Source organism: Temnothorax nylanderi, unplaced genomic scaffold (genome assembly GCF_030848795.1).
Source record: "Temnothorax nylanderi isolate EJ_2023f unplaced genomic scaffold, tnyl_v1.0 TNYL_tig0338_pilon, whole genome shotgun sequence".
Lineage (NCBI taxonomy): Eukaryota > Metazoa > Arthropoda > Insecta > Hymenoptera > Formicidae > Temnothorax > Temnothorax nylanderi.
In genome coordinates this window covers 64559-85772 of record NW_027249400.1, presented here as the reverse complement: position 1 = coordinate 85772, position 21214 = coordinate 64559, and the positions used below count along the sequence as shown (strand labels likewise).

At 33.6% G+C, this 21214-nt stretch overlaps 1 protein-coding gene and 2 long non-coding RNA genes across 10 annotated transcripts; 1 reads left to right on the top strand and 2 right to left on the bottom strand.

The window, feature by feature from the left end:
• Positions 1-2484: 2484 nt before the first annotated feature.
• LOC139781446 (uncharacterized) lies at positions 2485-5356 on the bottom strand. Of its 7 annotated transcripts, none has more exons than XR_011720532.1 (5): positions 5197-5349; positions 4946-5067; positions 4536-4859; positions 4245-4412; positions 2898-3945 (listed from the first exon to the last, which is right to left on the bottom strand). It is a non-coding gene; the product is annotated as an uncharacterized lncRNA (long non-coding RNA). The 7 variants fall into 7 exon arrangements; XR_011720535.1 differs by lacking the exon at positions 5197-5349 and having other exon boundaries at positions 4536-4640; positions 4757-4859; positions 4946-5190; XR_011720533.1 differs by lacking the exon at positions 5197-5349 and adding an exon at positions 2485-2819 and having other exon boundaries at positions 3807-3945; positions 4536-5190.
• A 483-nt stretch (positions 5357-5839) lies between these two features.
• LOC139781447 (uncharacterized) lies at positions 5840-7099 on the bottom strand. Its single transcript, XR_011720536.1, has 3 exons — positions 6766-7099; positions 6554-6686; positions 5840-6437 (listed from the first exon to the last, which is right to left on the bottom strand). It is a non-coding gene; the product is annotated as an uncharacterized lncRNA (long non-coding RNA).
• A 3232-nt stretch (positions 7100-10331) lies between these two features.
• On the top strand, positions 10332-13336 carry Tango9 (transport and golgi organization 9). Of its 2 annotated transcripts, none has more exons than XM_071720296.1 (7): positions 10332-10700; positions 10864-11011; positions 11082-11432; positions 12175-12259; positions 12374-12532; positions 12700-12770; positions 12914-13336. In XM_071720296.1, the coding sequence occupies exons 1-7, from the start codon at positions 10624-10626 to the stop codon at positions 13076-13078; spliced, it is 1056 nt and encodes a 351-aa protein (XP_071576397.1). In that variant the 5' UTR covers positions 10332-10623; the 3' UTR covers positions 13079-13336. The 2 variants fall into 2 exon arrangements, with proteins under 2 accessions (XP_071576397.1, XP_071576396.1); XM_071720295.1 differs by having other exon boundaries at positions 10338-10700; positions 12616-12770.
• The last annotated feature ends 7878 nt before the right edge of the window (positions 13337-21214 follow it).

Genomic DNA, 21214 nt, shown 5'->3' with positions numbered 1-21214 from the left:
ACTTAGGCTAAAGTCACATGGCATGTATTTTCCGCGTTAAGGATGTATTACGTATACCTTCCCAGCAAAAAGCATAATAATCTGAGAAATCTAATATATATCGGTTGTATGCATACTTTAACGGTTGACTATAATTGCATATCATAACAAGGACATTAATATTACTGATTTGAGTGATTTTAACCATTTTTTATAATTACTGGCAGCGTATTTGTAAATATTCTTAAAAGAGGTTCAAAACTTTTGGCTGGGAATCTTGCCTGAATCCAACTGCTAGAAACAAAAATCATACATATATAATCTGGATAAAGACAAAAAGTAACGGTTAAATATGATCAAAAATATCACGCAATAGTATAAAATATTATTATAAAAGGTAAATAAATACGTTAAATACAAAAATAAAAAGAAAAAATATCGAGCGAACAACACAAGAAGACGTGGCAACACCTCACTGTTAATATTATTTTTAACTGTTGGCTGCTTTGAACGCCCGACCGGTAGTACCCTTTATATCATTGACATGCTGAGAAAAGGGAGGTTAGTAGTGAAGTCAAAAAATGTTGAAATGTAATAAAAACCCACTTTTAAGATATAAAGGCAAATGAGACATCAGAGGCCGTAAATAAACATCGGCTGAAAATATCGGAAACCGGCAGCAAAAATGTGAAAAACATATATAGTTACCGAGCTTGCAGTGTGACGTTGCCGTGTTTTTAGGGTCGAACTTCAAGATCTGTGAGAGTGCTGCAGTTTTTATTTCTTTTCTCAGAAACTAGTCAGTGAATCATCGTGAAATTTATTGAGAATCTGTGCCAATGTATCCTCTATACACCGTAATTTTTTCAAGAATTGTTCTCTATTTTTTCTTTATATTCTGAATGCATATATTTGATAATCTGTCAATCTCCATAAGAATTCATACGAAATTAAAAAGTTAATAACTTTTAAACGGGTCAGACAATCGATCGCAAATTTAACACAGGTTTTTGGGATATATAATTGCACAATCTCTGTAAATTTCACCTTCATCCCTCTATTTTGACTTAAGCGATATACATCCTTAAGGCGCGGGTCCAATGGAGATCCGGTAAGCCTAATCGTAACCGTAAGACCGTAACCGTAAGAAATCGCCTCCTATCGTCTACAATGACAGCCCATAATCGTAACGAAACGTAACATAAAGAACCGTAAACCCATAACGCGAATTCGTGTTTGAGTCGATTCTAACCTCTGTGTTAACTTTTACAAAGTGTAGAAATTTCGCTATAATGGATATTTACCGTGTTAGAAAAACAGCTTTTGTGGCTATTAATTTAGTTGCGATAATTCTGCAGTTATTGCGGAAAAAGAAGAAAAAGGTCATTTACAATCCCAGCAAACGCAAAAGGATTAAAAGATATTAAAATTTTTTAATATACCTTTGAATCCCTTTTTTGGCGGAATTAGATGAAATTAGATGGGATTCGAAATGAGATGGTCCAATCCCATGGAATCCAAAATTCTTGGAGAAATAAAAAAAATTATTTATTTCGAAATTTTATTACTATTTTTTAACTAAATTTGTTTCTTAAGATGCAGTCTATGATTATAAATATTTTCTCGTATTTGAAAAAAACACTTACCTTGGTGGGATTCAAACTCAGGACCTCTGGATCCTGAGCCAACTGTCTTACGTGGTGGACTACTTAATTTAATGTAAGTGTTATATATAGTCTACATATGGGATAACCAGCGCAAATATATAATTTTTCAAAAATCATCTTAAGAAACAAATTCAGTTTAAAAAGAGTAATAAAATTTTGAATTGGATATATAATATAATATTTCTTAATGTCGGGTGAATGTCAGAAACCAGTGTCGGCTCATTACGAAATTTTGTGTTCGTAAATATATTTATGAAAAAAGTATATTTATAAAGTTAAAACATCCTTATCAAATCCACTTTATTCTATGCAGAAATTCTTTTGCGCGCGCAATGGAACTAACCTCTCAATCATGCAGTGATTCAGTGCTGTACCGTGCAGCTATATCTTATGGATCTCTCAACCATAATATTTGTGCTGCAGACCACATAAGAGAGATAGCAATAATTCTTTGGTTGAGGCAACCATATACGAGGGTATTGTAACCGAATGTCACGTATCGTAAGAACTACGGTTATGAAAACTGTATAAATGAGCATATCTTAACAGCTACATTCAATGTAATATCAATTTAACTTGAATTCACATACATTTCTTTTTCAATCATAGAGAATGTTGTTGTAACAACCGTAGCAATTTTCTCCCTGTGAGATACCACATATGTGGAAGATAAGATCGCTAACAACAAGTAATCAATTTTTAGTGTCGATAGTCGAGGTTGCTTCAAAGATGGTTCTAGTAGACATTGGAGAACAAATGTATGTTTGTTCAATGCCTAATGTATTCGAGGCTGATTAATTAAAACCTTTTACTTTTAAAAATTATCTTTAATCGATAATTTTATGTAAAATTGATAATGTAATTTATTGTAAGAATGCGTATTATAATACTTAATATTATTTTAAAAAACACTATGTCTTATATGACTTTATGTGCTTGTTACTCGGAGTATCCAGATAGCACAAAGAATCGAAAAAGAATTCTTTTGTATGTTACCAATTCTGAATTCTTTTTTAGATGCAAAAAGGATTCTTTTTCTAAGAAGAATTCTTTTTGCATCTAAAAAAGAATTCAGAATTAGTGACATAAAAAAGAATTCTTTTTCGAATCTCTGTGCTATCTGGGAGAGGGTAGATTAGAATACAATTCTCCTCATCGAGCTCACGCTGTACGCTGAAAAACGAAAAATAATATAATTTATTTTATTGTCAACTTAATTGTATATATATTTGCAATAAAAATTGTCTAATATGATTTTTGTAAATAAAACGTTTTATTTTAATGTAACAATACCGACTGTTGAATATTTAAAAAATTTAATGTTTTACATTAGTCTGTTTATCCCAAAGTTACCAAAAATTAAACTAATACGGAACTTTTAAAATTACAATTAATTCATAAGAATGACTTTCAATTTTGTAAGTGATAGGGAATGACATATTCAATATATATTATAGACTCAAATAACGATGGGATAAAATTAGGAATTTAACGTATTATACTCGTTTTTCAATCTTAATTTGGAATAAAATGGAATTTGTTCTGTTGTAAATATCGCCGGAAATCAATGGAATTCGATATATACATATTGATTTCCAAATTTGGGATTCAATGGTATTTATTTCATTGTCGGAATAGTCGGAATTCAATGGAGTTCAACACGGACACTTTTCAATCCCTATCCTAGCATTCAATGGTATTCATTTTATTGTCAGAATAGACGGAATTCAATGGAATTCAATACGGAAATTTTTAATTCCTAGTTTGGCATTCAATGGTATTCATTTCGTTAACGGAATCAATGGAATTCATGACGAAACTTTCCAATCCCTAACCTGGCATTCAGTGGTATTCATTTCGTTACGTTTTTGTGTCGAAATTGGATGGGATTCAAAAAAGACAAATTTTTTCCAAAATAAGAAATTCCATGATATTGAAACTATTTCAATCCCTTTTTTGGACAAAATGGAATTCGGAAAGTCCTTAATTGAATTCCTGGCAATCCCGTTTTAATTCTTTTCAATCTTTTTTCGTTTGCTGGGATGTCTGTATATGTTTTATTGACAGCTGAAGTCTTAACATTCAGTAAATTGACATTATTTTCATCCGATATTCCATTTTTACTTTCAACAAATCTGATTCTTTGAGCTCATTTCTCACTTGTGTTTCATGCTTGCTTTTGTTATTCTCTACAATTTTCAGATATTTCATCACATCTGGATCGTCGGTCTCTAGCGTATTCCATGTAGTAGATTCTTCAGATGGTGACAAGCTTCTTTTCAAAACATTCCCACGTGTCCTGAAATAATTGGAAAATACTTTTTTTACATGCGTATTTATTGTATGTGGTGTGTATAATATTTAATACATCATGTCCTGATAGCATAGTCGACTATCTTTAATTAAGAAACGTACAAATGCAGATAAAAACTTCTATTCGCATCTGTATGTTTTTGTTAAATATTTTTACTATACGAAGTCAATTTTCAGCAAACTGCACTGCAAGGACACAGTGTATAAAAAGGCTAAATATAAATACATAATATAATAAATTTAGTGAACATACTTGAATGGATAATATTTATATAAATTACATACCTTCTACTTTGAACATGAGGTTCTAAGAATTGCAGAGCTTTATACAGATTACTAGGAGTTGACTGTTTTGAGGATCCTGAGCCGGATGGAAGCCCTGCTTTTAAAGATCGTCTCTCACGAATAAAACGTTCTCGCAATTGGCCCCAGTCCGGTGTCCGCAGTCAGCAGCTGCATAATAATATGTATGATTAAATTATAGTACACAATACACAATTATAGTACACAATAAACTGTTGTATTACTATAGAACTAAATAAATAAATAGAACTGATAATGCATACATGTACATACCTGTTGCATTCAACGCTTCTGCAATGCTACACCACGAATTTTGTGATTTTATTTTGTCTTTGTAATCGAGACTGCTTTTATTGTATAAATGGGAACATTTCTCCACTAATTCAATTAAACGTTGGTCCGTCAAGTCCATTATTGTTATTTATTATAAATATTTATACTAAGTTATAAATATATAACCTCAGACCCGTTCTAAATGTAACTCTGAATCTAACCTCTCTTTGTTACCGTGGTAAAAGTTCAAATAAACCAACTCTAAAGGTGCCTTTTCACGTTGACGCTCGATCGGCTCGACGCTCATCTTCAGTGAGCAAAAATCTTTAGAAATAATATTTTTTATTTATATATATATTCGTAAAATATTATTACTTGAAGATATTACTTGAAAATAATTAATATTTTACGTATTTCGAAGCCTATTTTTGATTGTACTGAGACGATCAACGACGATTCAGCGTCAACGCTGGATGTTGAATAAATTCAGCTTTATTTCTTGACGCTAGCGTCAAAGCGAAACCACGTGACCCTAGAAATAATATTTTTTACTTATTTATATTATATAAGTAAATTTATATATGTATATAAATAAAATATATTATATTTAAAGGTTTTTGCTCGCTGAAAATGAGCGTCGAGCGTCAACGTGAAATGGCACCTTAAGGCTGAAATCCCATGGTGCGGAATGGAAGTGCGGAATAGAGAATGCGTCATAGACACAGCCAATCAGAGCTATGCCGCATCAACGCATTCTGCAAATGTCTCCCGCCCTGTGCACATGGGGCGTCATAGACGAGCAATGACGCATCTGGAATGAAAATAATTGATATAATAAACATATTATTAAAATAATTCAAACGTTTTTATAAAAAATAATCTTTGTAATAGCAATAATAATTATTAATATAACATTAAATGAAATTTTATATTGAAAATGAAAAAGTTGAAAACAATATTTTTAAATTTTTGAACTGCATTGACGCATTTTTGGTCATTTTTCTGCACCATGTGAACAGGCCGGTCAAAGACTTGCGGAATGCGGAATGCGTGATGCAGTCTCGGCACAGTACTGTTGGTCTCGATCATACATGCCGTACAGTATTGTTGACGTTTTTTGCTAAAACTGTTTTGTGTGAATATGGAAAAAAAAATAATGATGGTTGAAGAGTCTATTAAAGTTTTAATGAGAGTATACATGAGAACTCCAATGCTCCGTTATCGAAAGGAAAAAATAAGATTAGCTTTAGCGAAATTATTATTACTGTATACAACATTGTCAAAAGAGAAATCCAAAAGAAGAATGTGGGTCAGGCCTATTTATTCAATTCAGCAGCGTTTTATCAATTAAAAACAACATGTTATCATAATGTCGAAAAGTACTATCATCACTTGTTGTAGGTGCTGCTGAACCACTACGTAAGTATGTATTTTTCTTCTTCTTTGCTTTATTGAAAGAGTCTCGTAGGTTTCTCCAACGCTTTTTCACATCTTCTACAGTGAATTTATAATCTGAAAATATATTTCTTATTCATGAAATGTATAGATAAGTTTTCAATAACAAAAAAATTTTAATGTTTATTTTTTACTTATCTTTTAGTTCTTTCAAAACGTCACACCATGCATCACGAACTTTTAATGTAGTTCTCTTTTTTACATCTATTGTGTGATTCCACAAACAAAGTCTCATCTGAACTGCAGTAATTAAAATTTCATCAGCTTCGAGCCAACGCCTGTCTTGCTTGCCTCGACATGTTTTCTTTTCTAGTGGATCATCGTAACTATCTTCCATTTGGTCATCTTCATCTACATCAACATCATTATGATGTACTTCAGATTCTTGTAGTAATTCCTCCTCCTCAGGCATTGTCTCTGAAGGATTTTCAGCACAGTTTAATTTACCTACAATTTAAAAACAAATTGTATAACATATATTTATGATATTTGTTATGTATGCATATATAATAATGTAGTATCAAATTTCGATCAAATTGTATTTAGCAAAACATAAAACTAACCTTTTAATAAACGATTTTTTTTATCTACATATAAACTTTCATTTTTCAAATCCACGTGCGCGAAACATGAATGGGTCATGTAATTAAAATTTTCTTTCGGCAGCCAAAAATTGCAGTAAAAGCAGTGATAATACTACAAAAAATAATTGCTTAATCTACATCTTAATATGTTAAAATAATATGTGAATAATTTCACTTACATTTTTACTTACATTATCACGTATTTGATTAGACTCACATTCATCCATTTTATTAAGAATACTTCCACTTACTTTATCAAATATAAAAAAAATTAACTGGTTTAACTTCAAATACACAGATTTTTTTTTTAGTTTAGTCCAAGTATGATTATTTAGGTTAGGCACTCAAATACACAGATTAAATACTAAGGTTATGGCTCTATGACGCAAATCTTTAACGCAACTACGCCACGAACGCATGCAGGAAAAATCGTAAACACTGCGGCATAGCTCTGATTGGCTGTGTCTATGACGCATTCTCTATTCCGCACTTCCATTCCGCACCATGGGATTTCAGCCTTACGGTTACGGTCTTACGGTTAGGGTTAGGTTTACTTCATTGGACCCGCGCCTTTCGCGTAACCGCGTAACCAATTAGAAGCGTTTCGCATTTTCGGTTACGCATATTCGCGCTTCTGATTGGTTACGCGATACGCGTTACGCGGAAAATATCAGTTCATGTGACTGCACCTTTACTGTTATAAACACGTTTAAAGTTCATTTCAGTACGTTTTTTTCTTGCTTTCAATCCATACATTTTCAGTCAAATTGCGATAAACCTCTTCAGGATTTTAGTATTACATTACAGCCACTAACTGAACAGTGCCTCATCTGAAATAGATCAAACGAATTATAATGAGAATCCGACACGGATGAAAATTAGGCTGGATATATGTGTGCAGGGCACAAATAAGCAACTCACAATGTCAGTAAAGTCCTCTGCAGTTATTTAACAACACAGAAAATATATTTCTACTTACCGTGGTCACAAGAAATAATAATATGCATTTATAAACTTTAGTCAACACTGTCAACAGTTGTATAATGCGGGCCTAACATGACGGGCTGTAACCAACCAATCAGAAGTAGGAACAATATAGAAGTCTGTGATTCCATCTTTGCCGCCGCCGCCATCTTGCGATAGTACGCCCTGCTGTCTATTGGTCTATAACCGACCAATCAGAAGGAGAAACAAGTTCGCGTTTCTCTACCAGGGCCTACAAACTCTTATGGAAGAATAATGACCAGCGTTAGTGGCGCTCTCTGCGATGGGACCTCCGGAAAATGGGAACTACGTTGATATTACCTACCGCCATGTCGGTAACGTCACGCAATAGAAAAGCATAGAAGAGCACAGCGCGGGGACTCTCTAACTCCTTAACGACAGTTTCGTTTGAACGACGTTGCGCAGTTTTTTTCCATATAATATACCTGTGCAACGACATCATAACAATTAATGACACTTACTACGTTTACGCGAGCGTTACTTCTATAGTAACTTACGATATATCACTCGTTTACGCGGAGTAAATTATCGCAAGTTACTACAAAATCCCGTTTACGCGAAGGAAAATCCCGTTTACGCGAAGGAATTATCGTAAGTTACTACAAAAGTAACGCTCGCGTAAACGTAGTAACTGTCGTTAAGAGTTACAGAATGAATGCGACAAGTGCACACGTACAATTTTGGCAAGAAGCAGTACAAAAACTTCGTAAAATGGAATACGTTGAACAAGAAAGTCACAGGCCTTTACGAAGAAATAAACCAAAATGTCTAAAAAATTGGATATGGACGATCCAAGGCAGTATCTATTTGTGGAAAACATTACAACAGTGTGGATTACCAGCACTGAATTTAAAATATATTAATCAGGACATCGTGGAAAATTTTTTCAGCCGAGTTAGAGACCACGGTCATAGGAATAACAATCCTTCGCCGCATCAATTCAGTGCATCTTTTAAAACGCTACTATGCACAAATTTGACCTCTAAGAAATCCCTATCTTCCAATTGTGAGGAGAGTGACGAAGGTACATCATTAGCCTTATTAAAAATGTTTCACGCTGGGTGACCTAGCGTCTCTAAACGAAGAAGACAATACAGACGTGGAATATTCTGAACCTGCGATACCAGAAACAACGAGCACTGAAATATACGTGGATGCGCAAAAAATTTTGAGAAATATAATAAGAAATACAGTAGCAATGGAATGTTTTGAATGCGCAGAATGTGTAAAAAGTAACAGGATTTTGGAAGAAATTAAGAAGAAAGTAGAACTTGCAGAAATAGAATTTCCCTACATCTGCTATACATGCAAAATAAAGTAAAAACTAATACAAATCTTTCACGAAGATAAATCTATTATGAAGACGATACATTGTCCCACTCTGCAGCAGGCCTTAGAGGAAATAGTACAAGAATTTATAATTAAATAATGCACAATTATTAATAAAATTTTAAACGGAAGGGCATAAATGCAAGAGGAAACAAATTTTATGTTCAACGAAGCAAGAAGAATGAGCAATAAATTTAATAAAAAGATTAAATAGAAAATCTGATGTGGAATATGAAGACGACATTTTCGTAAGTATCTTTCTCTATGAGATAAACTTTGCACTGCTAACACTGTATATGTACTAATTATTCATTGTCATTTATTTTGCAGACCGATAAATTATGGGCTGAATCTCCTGGGAGCATTTACTGCAAAAGATTTATAGTGAATTCGGACGTTTGTACTAGTGCACACTAAAGCTTGTTTATAATATCTGTTCTTATATTAAAGGTCGCTTAAATACATGTTTAAAAACTTTTTAGCCAATAAAACATACTGTATGGATGCTGTACAGATCATTTTACTGGCTAAGAAGTATTTCAAAAAGTATTTAAGATGATCTGTAAATATAAGAATTAACTAACAATAAGAACAAGCCTTAGTGCACAGTCAGTGTGCACTAGTGCAAGCGCCCAAATTCGCTATAATTAATTGGAAATATGGAAATAACACAAAGGGATAGCACTTCGGCACAGCAACCTGCTTTATCCCTTTCGACGGGAACGATGAGAAACGCCCCAGACCGATTTTGAAGCAAGAAACCGCTCACGCTCAGCTGTGATTTTCTACCTCTCCCTTCTTTTTTTTTAACTTTTAATTTACGTTTTTTACTTTTAATTTTATGTAAAGTTTATTAGAGAACAGCGGTGTTTTTATGTTTATTTCTAATGGACAATCATTAGAAAACTTTTTTTTGTTTTTAATTATTGACGTTGCTTAAGAAGTTAGTAGTATAACGCTTAATATAATTTTTTTTATTTTGTAGCATTTTATTAGTAAAGGCTACCATGTCTTTTCTTTTGTAACCACGTATAATCGTTGGCAGGTATCTAATTTATAATGATTTAATAGCGATTTAAACGTAATAATGACTCGCTTGCAAGACACATTTGCATGCAAATTTATATTCAAGTGGAATTCAACGATATTTGTATCGATTATGTATTTTTATTATATAAATATACAATATTATTTTTAACCATTGCGCTTTTTTTACCTAAGAATAATCATTTTAAATGTACACGGTATGTGTCGATATGTGCAGTTACACGTTTCAGTTCCTAACGTAGGGTGTCCCGTGTCAGAGGGCGCCACTAACGCTGGTCATGCGAAATACATGGGAGTTTGTAGGCCCTGTTCTCTACTAATCTAGGACTCTACTTATACTGTGACGTGATGTTTGTGTGTAATATTAATTTAAGTTAGCACGTCTCTTCTGTCTGTTTTTATGGTTGTATCATGCTATACTTTCTGCACTTAAAATGAAATCGGTACACAATGGTATATAATTAGATGTTGAAGAAAAAAGAGAAAAGATGAGAAGTGCTAAAAGTTTAGTTATAAAGAACAAATGTTTCTCTGATGTACGGAGTCTGTCGAATTGAGTTATCTCAATATAGTATATATTTTATAGTTTTATGTATGTATGTATATATGTAAGCAGAAAGTACTCATTTAGTGATTGCATTATTATCTGCTATCACTTGTTATAAACAATGGCGTGGTCAAACTATCAACGTACTTTAGCTATACTTCAAATAGTTACAGGCTCGTTTAATACTTTATCAGTTAAGTAAGTATTTTATAAGTACGAAAATTAATTATATATATACATGTATACGTATATATATACGTATATATATAGCATAAAGAATAAAATCACAGTACAGAAGAAAAATCAATCAATCAATAATCAAGTTTTACTGATGTTAGAATTTGACTTTAAATTTATTTAGATATGCAGATCGACAAGTTGTACTTGGTGAAGATGAACAGCTCAGACATTTCAATCATCCCTTTATGCAATCGTTATTTATGTTTTTTGGAGAAGCTCTTTGTTTTTTAGCGTTTAAAATCTTCTATTATTATTATAATCGGCGAGGCGTAAGTATTCATGATTTTTGTTCTCTGAATAAATTAAATTGTATTATATACTATATTAATTTGTTCACAGGACGGCTCCGTAGATAATAATGTACTCATTAAGGGTACAAGGGTTTTTAATCCTTTCATTTTACTAGTACCTGCATTATGTGATATGTTTGCAACATCCATAATGTATATTGGTCTGAACATGACTTACGCAAGTAGCTTCCAAATGTTGCGCGGATCAGTAATTATTTTTACAGGAATGCTTTCTATTGGGTTTCTTAATAGAAAATTGGGAGTAAGAGAATGGATAGGCATTGGTTTTGTTATAACAGGTTTAGCATTTGTTGGCGTTAGTGATATATTAACAATGGAAAACAGTGATATTAGTGCAAATTCTGTAATCACTGGAGACTTACTTATTATATTTGCTCAGGTACATTTTTTATTATTATTATTAATTTATCACTATTATATAAATCTAACATATAAAATTTAGTAATTATAATTATGATTTAATTATACTTACATACCCAGATAGCCAAATGCTGTGAGTTTGCTGCCATGTTGCCAACAAGCAGCTTGTCGTTAATGCAACTAATTTTGACAAACTCGGGACAAGGTGAGACAGCATTATGCTTGTCGGGTTGAACTCATATGAATTATATTTCTATTAACAGCAAACTGATTGCAACGTGACAGCATCAATTTGTGAGGGATTTGTGACAATTTCATATTGTCAACACTTCGTTAGCAACGAGATACAATTAAAAAACTTCATAGCTTGACGACATACACACAATAACGGATGGAAATCATTATATATGTGTTGTTGCCGTCACGTTTGCATCATGATGCTCAAGATGGAACGATGAATCATTCATTGCTGTCATGTTGCTGACATGTTGCAGACAACATAACGTACCAATATTGCGGACCGTTTGCTCTTGAAATTGCGTCAACTGATTGCATGTATAAGCAGTCATGTAGCTATATTTGTAACGTGTTCTATTTTGATGTCAGCAAATTTACAGCAAATATATGAAAACACATGCAATGCATTAGTTTGCTCAATATGCTCTATCACGCTTGGCTATCTGGGTAGTGTGAAATATCTGAGCATGCACTAATAAATATGTTCACTCTAATAAAATAATTTCCAAATTTAAATATATAAGGTAATAACAGCTGTTCAAATGGTTGTCGAGGAAAAGTATGTGGGACAACAGGATATTCCTGCGCTACAAGCAATTGGATGGGAAGGTTAGAACAGTTTGTATTTTTCTCGATATGTAAGATTTATTAATATTAATATTTGAACTCTATCTAAAAAAAATATTTATTTATTATTTTTATTTTATTACAATATTTTTATAGGCATCTTCGGATTTATTGGTATTTCTATCGCTATAATCCCTCTCAATTACATTACTGCACCACCACCTTTTGCGGATAATTCACGTGGTACACTTGAAGCCACTGTAGAAGCTCTTATCCAAATAAGAAGCAATAGCAAATTATTGATAGCAGTTATCGGTCAGTCTATCATTTTTCTTTTCAATTTCCTTTGTGATTATCAATTTCCTGTTTTTATCACAAACTATCATTTGGAATTGCAGGTATTGCATTTAGTATTGCTTTTTTTAATTTTGCCGGTATTAGCGTTACTAAGGAAATGAGTGCTACAACGAGAATGATTTTAGATAGTGTTCGAACAATTGTGATATGGGTCTTTTCTTTAGGGTTTCAATGGCAAGTTTTTCATTATATGCAGGTATGATTAGAAAGAGAAGTATAATTATTAATAGTATTAATATGTATATTAATACTACTAATATATATATATATATATATATATATATATATATATATATATAATATATATAACAAGAAACATCCTAGAATTTTTTATTACAGCTTATTGGTTTTGTAATTCTTTTAATCGGTATGGCATGTTACAATAATATTGTTATTCCGCAATTAATTCGAAAATATCGATGTCATTTGGGACGCCATACATTACCTGAAAATGAAGATCATATTATTAATACTGCTGCAGATGACGTGCAAGAAACAACATAAATATCTATATAATTTTAGTATATTAAATTGTAATTATTGCTAATGTTAATTGTTTTTTACAGATAATTATTATTATATCAACAAAAAGACTAAGATAAAGACTTTACAAACTAAGATTTATAGTCTTACGATCTAAAGTAATCGCGCGCGATTTGTTACTTATATCTGTCTTATTATTAAGAACGAACATATATAAAATTATTATACATCTGTATTTTCGTCTTTTGTTAAGATGTAAATAAAAATGAGAGAAGTACAGAGTTAGATTTATCTTTGATACAAGTAGTAAATATATAATTTTAATTGAAACTAGAGCAATTTAAAATTTAAATGATATACTATACATATGTATATGCTGCGTGGAAGGAAGCATGTGAGTTCATGCACATATAGAGCTCTTTTCTTTTGAACCCCGCACTAAATCAGTGGAAAATGGCTCTTGGTCGAATTGGCTGAAGTTATTGGCCTTAGTATCCGACTAATGATACAAGAAAGGTTTCCTTACACTTCGGAAGAGTATTAAATGTTTATATATGTGCAATATATGTAGATTCTTGACACACACACTCCCACATACCTCCTTCCAAACACACATATACAATACCTATAGGGTGTCCCACTTTAATTTTCACACCGTAATAATTAGAAAACATGGCATTTTGGTAAAAAGTGTTACAAATAAAAGTTGTAGGGTTTTAAGAGGGCCGTTAGGTGGGTCACCTAGATTTTGGGTGCGAGGTTTACTTTAGGCTCAATAAGGCCGAAGTCACCGAAGACAAGACACCACAACCCATACAGCACAAAATATTTTCAAAAAATATTTCTAAATATTTCTATAAAAATATTGCGAGAAACATTTTAAAATGGTTTTAGGAATATTTTAAAATGGTTTAAAAACCTTTTGTGGTAACATTTTTAAGAATATTTTAAGAATCTTTTAAAAATATTTTTAAAAACGTTCTTTTTTATCACCCAGCTAAAATTTTCTTAAATATTTGAAATGTATTTTTAAAATATTAATTCGGATTTTCATATTTATTGTATCATAATCTTGTTTCAAAATATTTAAAAAATATTTTTATTTCTTATTGGTTTTATAATCTTTTTTCAAATATTTTCAAAAATATTTTTGAAATATTATGAAATATTCTTAATTAAAGATGTATGTCGCTTATGTCAAAATAAAGGGATAAAGCTGAAATTTACAGAGATTGTGCACTTATATATCCCAAAAACCTGTGTTAAATTCTGTTTCTGAGATATTTACTTTAAAAGTTACAGAAATTGTATATATATATATACTTCCCATGTAAATATCCCAGGTATTACACATGGTCTTATTGACGTCAATTTAAGGTCATATTTCGTCCACGACGTCATATGTCCTTTATATGACGTGTATTTGGCGTCCTATCGTGGATATGAAAGTATGACGTCGTGAAAAGGACATGAATTAGACGTCATTTTAAGACCAAATTTGGTACACGACAATTTTATTTTCATTTTTTGAGTTTTTCTTAATTAAAACAGACCCATACAGCATAGAAGCTTGCAAGACATTGCAGGAACGTTACAAGTTGCAATGTAATATTGTAAAGACAATTGCAACATTTCGTTGAAATATTAGAACAACATTGCAGAAATATTATAAGAATAATTGAAAATATAGTACTATAACTTACTCCGTGAACATATATGCACACACATACATAAAGAATAGATTTTTTTTAGATTTATGTTTCTTTAAATTTAATTCCTAATTATTTTTCAACTTTGATTCAATTCATTAAATAAATTCTTTATTTTGTCAGGTAGCGTCTTTAGGCGTTATCATGCATGTTGTTAACGTCATTATATTAATATTATATTATGTTAAATATACGAATTTCATATTAATAATTATTGTACATTAATTGTAATTGCGTTATTATTTTTAATATTTACCGGTTATTATCATTACACGATTTTTGAACACTATAAAGATATGTTATATAGGAGTATAAGCAACAAGGAAGCGTCAGAATCAAAGGATCACCACTAGTCTGTTCGATAATCGATGTCAAGCGACGTTAGGTGCGGTACTGACTCGGATAGGTGACCGCGCGGCTGTATGCATACACGACATATAAGGTAAAAGTACCAATAACTGGCCACTTAAGGATACGAAGAAAATAAATCTTAAATCTAATACATAAAATTAATTTTATGCTAAAAAAAACTTTTTTATTTAGGAAGTTATAACTATTTTCTGCTTAAACGAGTAAAAAAAGTGATATTTTTTGCGGTATTTTATTTAAATTAAATAAAAATGTAGTAGACATCGATGTACCAATACATGACCAGCCAAAATGCGATTGTCCCAGCGTCCAAATTATGAGGTCCTAGTAACTGGCCATGACTTTTTAAGTGTATTAAAATAATTTTAATGAAAGGAATTTTATTTTGCAGAGCAAAAGCAAGAAGAAAATAATATATAAGTTAATAAAAAAACATTAGAAAAGTTAAAAATATAAAAATATTAGATAAAGAAATGCTTAAGAGGTTAGAAAATATAAAGTCTTAAAAAAAGTTTTTACAGTCTAATAAATAATTTATTTTTATTATTAATGTTTTAAATAAATAAATTTACTTATTATTAATTAAAAAATGATTTTACAATCTAATAAATAATTTATTTTTACTACTAATTTAATAATTAGATTTAACTCACTTAAAACTTTAAAAGTTTAATACAACACATTTTAACAGACTATTTGTAATAGTTGCTGATGTCCTTTTATCAGAAAAAGATCATAATTATAGTGGTAACATAGGTGGTAATATAGTACCTTTAGCATTTACTGTAAACAAAATAGTTATGCTTTCTTTCTCATCATCATGTACCTACAATTTTATATATAAAAACTTTGATCCTTTATAAGCCAATACTGTCTGCCTTTGAAACTAAGAAAAAAGAAATTTCATCTAACAAATACTTTTGATAGATGGATGTCCAGTAGGTTTAACTTTTGTAAATGTTCTTTTACTTCTCTGAATTAATTCTTTAAAATATCTTCTGTTGCTGATGCTCAATTCATTGTCAAATTTTTAGCGATTCTTGGAGTCACATCTGGATGTCTCCTTTATTATCCTTTAAAGAAGACTCAGTGATAAGTTTCTGCACACACTGAAGAAGTTGACTGGATTTTCTATTGCAGCCAAAGAGGTTTCACTGCGTCTCCTTTCAAGGATAACAAACCAGGCAGACACTGGTAGGGAAAGTTTTTGTCGTAGACATCCAGATATGTCTCCAAGAATCGCTCAAAATTTGACAATAAATTGAGCATCAGCAACAGAATTAAGATGTTTTAAAGAATTAGTTCAGAGAAGTGAAAGAACATTTACAAAAGTTAAACCTACTAGACATCCATCTGTCAAGAGTATTTGTCAGATGAAAGTTATTTTTTCTTGGTTCCAAAGGCAGACAGGCAAATAACTTACAATTTGAGGTTATGTATACTACAAGTCAATAAAAATGAACGAAAGAAATGCATAAAACAAAAAAAATATACAATTTAGTGTACTATCATTATAAGTAATGTTCACAAATAAATATACTTACAAATTTCGTACAGAAAACTTAAAAACAAAGCACAAAAACTCGAACGCGTGTTGCGGCTAGGTACTAGGACACAAGGTCGGTAAATGGCGCGTCGGTAGCGACGCTACATAAGGTCTTCCGCCGCACTTCGAGCTGTTTGGATCCAAAATGGCGACCACAACGCTCAGCTGATCCAAGGTCCGCGAATGGCGAACTACCCATACAGCACAAAATGTTTTTTAAATATTTTTAAAATAATTTTTAGGAAGATTAAAATAATTTAAAATAATTTACAAAAATATTTTTAGAATGTTTCTATGTTTCTATGTTTCTATGTCCGTCAGATCATGTCAGAAAAATATTTTCAAAAATATTTTTAAAAGATTGCAAATAAATATATTTAATAATATTTGTAAAGTCTTTTAGAAATATTGTTTTAAAAAATAAAATATGTTCATAATAATTTTAAAAATGCTTTAAAAATGACATAAATATGAGTCATTTAAAGGTATGTATATGCCGTTATGCTGTTGTGAATTAAAAATTTTAGAAAAAAAATACATTTATTATATATATGTCGTGTGTGCATACAGCCGCGCGGTCACCCATCCGAGTCAGTACCGCACCTAACGTCGCTTGACATCGATGATCGAACGGACTAGTGGTGATCCTTTGATTCTGACGCTTCCTTGTTGCTTATACTTCTATATAACATTTCTTTATAGTGTTCAAAAATCGTGTAATGATAATAACCGGTAAATATTAAAAATAATAACGCAATTACAATTAATGTACAATAATTATTAATATGAAATTCGTATATTTAACATAATATAATATTAATATAACAACGTTAACAACATGCATGATAACGTTTAAAGACGCTACCTGACAAAATAAAGAATTTATTTAATGAATTAAATCAAAGTTGAAAAATAATTAGGAATTAAATTTAAAGAAACATAAATCTAAAAAAAATATATTCTTTATGTATGTGTGTGCATATATGTTCACGGAGTAAGTTATAGTACTATATTTTCAATTATTCTTATAATATTTCTGCAATGTTGTTCTAATATTTCAACGAAATGTTGCAATTGTCTTTACAACATTACATTGCAACTTGTAACGTTCCTGCAATGTCTTGCAAGCTTCTATGTTGTATGGGTCTGTTTTAATTAAGAAAAACTCAAAAAATAAAAATAAAATTGTCGTGTACCAAATTTGGTCTTAAAATGACGTCTAATTCATGTCCTTTTCATGACGTCATACTTTCATATCCACAATAGGACGCCAAATACACGTCATATAAAGGACATATGACATCGTGGACGAAATATGACCTTAAATTGACGTCAATAAGACCATGTGTGCTACCTGGGATATTTACATGGGAAGTATATATATATATATATATATATATATATTTAGACGAAACGTCGTCTGATTGAATAATCGCTAAGATATTTTTTTTTTGTTGTTGTTTTTTTTTTTAGAACATTTTATTCATTAAACATTTTTAGTCAAACAATTTCAGAACATTACAACATTTTCTTGATAAAATTTCTTGCTTTACAATATTCTTCCTCGTCGTCCTCGTCCTCGTCGTTGTTCTCGTCCTCCTCGTCGTTTAGTCTGCGTCGCTGCTTCCCTCTTATCTGCTCGTAAGAATTCAGAAGATTCCGTCTGCGTTGAGGAATCCTGTTTCTCCTGATGAACCGTCTGAGTCGAGGAATCCGGAAACTCCAGTCGAATCGTCTGCGTCCCTTCAGTGGTCCTTCTGATAGGCGACAACGAAGGCGGAGAGATCAAGGATGGAAGAACCCATGGATTCTTTGGTGAAGATCCTTCTGAGTCCGGCGTCGACGTCCCAATCTCAAAAGGCCGTTTCCTCTTTGATGTTGTTGATGCCACGGGAGTTGGACGACTTGCGCCGAGAATTGGCGAAGAGCCGGAAGGGCGGCCGGCGCCGGAAATCGGCGTTAAGCCGAGGGACGAGCGACTAGCGCAGGGAGACGGAGAGCGACTAGCGCTAAGAGACGGCAAGGACTTTCCTATCGAGCGACTAGCGCTAAGAGTCGACGGAGCGACTGAGCGACTTGCGCCGGGAGCAGGGCGCCTTGCGCCGGCTGAAGACGGCTTGAAACCGTGAGCCAGGCGTCCTGCGCCGGTATCCTGGCGACTGGCACCAAGAGGAAGCGACTTAGCGCCTTCCACAGGGCGTCTTGCGCCTCGGGCTGCGGCTGGCGCAACCACCTTCCTCTTGACCGCGAAGATTTGGTCAAGAGGAAGTGGGCGAGTCTTGCGCCTCTTGCAGATCCCTTCCTCGTAGGAACGAGGAGGATCTTTTTTATCAAAAAGACGAGGCGTTTTGACCCTGTATATGTAACGCCAGGACAATTCGCCGAATCGCCGATTTTCCTCGAAATCGGTCGCCTTTATATTTCATCACAGCTGAATTTGAAGTACGAGTTACGACATCCATCTATGGGCGACTTTTTGCAAAACCCGGTTGCTAGGATACACGAAGTCCTGTCAAACAAATCGAAGTAATTGCAATTTGACAGGATGTCTCGATCTTTTTAACCTGTCGCCGCGTCGTACAACGTTCTGTACTTTCCGCGACTTCCTGGTAGCTGACAACGGCTGCCACATTACCCCCTTCGTTGTTTTTAAGTTACTGCGAAGCGAACAGTTTTTCGAGACATTCTGCCACTACGAGTTCTGACTTCAGGAGATGCTGGAGCTTTCTGCTCATGTTCATGCGTTTCATGAGGCTTTTCAGAATCTTCTTGTTCCGTCAAAATATAGGCAGGTTTAAGCCGGTCAACCGATACGTGGACGATCTTTTCGTTGATCCGTAACTTGTAAACCTTTTCATTTTTGCTGACGACTTCGTAAGGGCCATCAAAGGTGGGTTGAAGGGCTCGTGTTGGTGCATCATGCCTGAGAAATACATATTTTGAATCCTCCAGGCTTTTATGCTGAAATATTGCAGGCAACCCATGCCTCTTGACTGGCTGTGGCCGCAAATTTCTCATCGTCTGCCTAAGTTTTTTTAGGAAATCACTAGTATCGCACGTCTGAGAAGATTCTTGAAGAAATTCTCCGGGTAGTCTAATAGTTTCTCCATAGACGAGTTCTGCAGGAGTTGCGAAAAGATCTTCTTTGAACGCCGCTCGAATGCCCATCATGATGACAGGAAGTACTTCGGTCCAGGCTTCCGTTGCATGACACTTAATGGCCGTCTTGATCTGACGATGTAATCGTTCAACCATACCATTTGCTGCAGGATGATAGGCCGTCGTGTGAATATGCGTGGTGCCTGTCAGTCTAGTGAGTTGTCGGAACAAGTCGGCTTCAAATTGCCTCCCTTGATCTGTAGTAACTCGAGCTGGAGTACCAAACCTTGCTATCCAATGTGTGAAAAGACTTCCAGCAATCGTTTCAGCTGAAATATCCGCCACCGGTATTGCTTCTGGCCATCTGGTGAATCGATCGATCATTGTGAGACAGTACCTGAAACCTTGAGAAACTGGTAATGATCCTACAAGATCTATATGAATATGCTCAAATCGCCTGGATGGTCCACGAAATTCACCGATCGGTGATCGATTGTGCCTCTGGACTTTCGACTTCTGGCAAGCAATACAGGTTCTTGTCCATTTATGGCAATCCGCTTTAATTTGAGGCCAAACATATCGCTGTGCAATCAGCTTTGCTGTTGCTCTGGTCCCTGGATGTGACAAACTGTGAAGAGACTGAAAAACTTGCTTTCTGAACTTCTTTGTCACAAAAGGACGAGTAAAAGGCGTAGAAGTGTCGCAATACATAGTAGTATTTGTTCCAGGAATTGGAACTTTCTCTAGCTTGAGCGAAGAGTTCCCTTTCAGGAGATCCTGTACCTCGGTATCCTCTTCTTGAGCTCTTGCTAAATCCTCCAGGTTGATTGCAGTTTGAATCTCTTCCACTCTCGATAAAGCGTCAGCCACAACATTCTCTTTACCAGAGATATGCTGAATATCGGTGGTAAACTGCCCGATATATTGGAGATGCCGCGCTTGCCTTGGAGAGCTGTGTTCTGCAACTTGCTGGAAAGCGTAAATTAACGGTTTATGATCAGTGTAAACTGTAAATACTTTTCCTTCAAGCAAATGACGATAATGTTTGATGGCCAAATAAATCGCCAGAAGTTCTCGGTCGTAAGGACTATATTTTTGTTGAGCTGGATTCAGTTTCTTGCTGAAGAAGGCCAACGGTTGCCAGTCGTCTCCGTAACGTTGCTGGATTACTGCACCGATGGCAATATCAGATGCGTCTGTCGTGAGTGCCAACTCTGCTTCAGGCTTTGGATGTGCCAGCAAAGTTGCTCGAGAAAGACTTTCCTTGCATCTGAAGAAAGCTTCTTCAAGCTCTGAGTTCCAGGTAATTGGTGCTTTCTTTTTAGTCTTTGGTCCACCAAGCAGACTGTTCAATAAAGCCTGATCCTTGGCGGCTTCTGGAATGAATCTTCTGTAAAAATTCAGAGTTCCTAAGAACTGCCGAAGCTGTTGAAC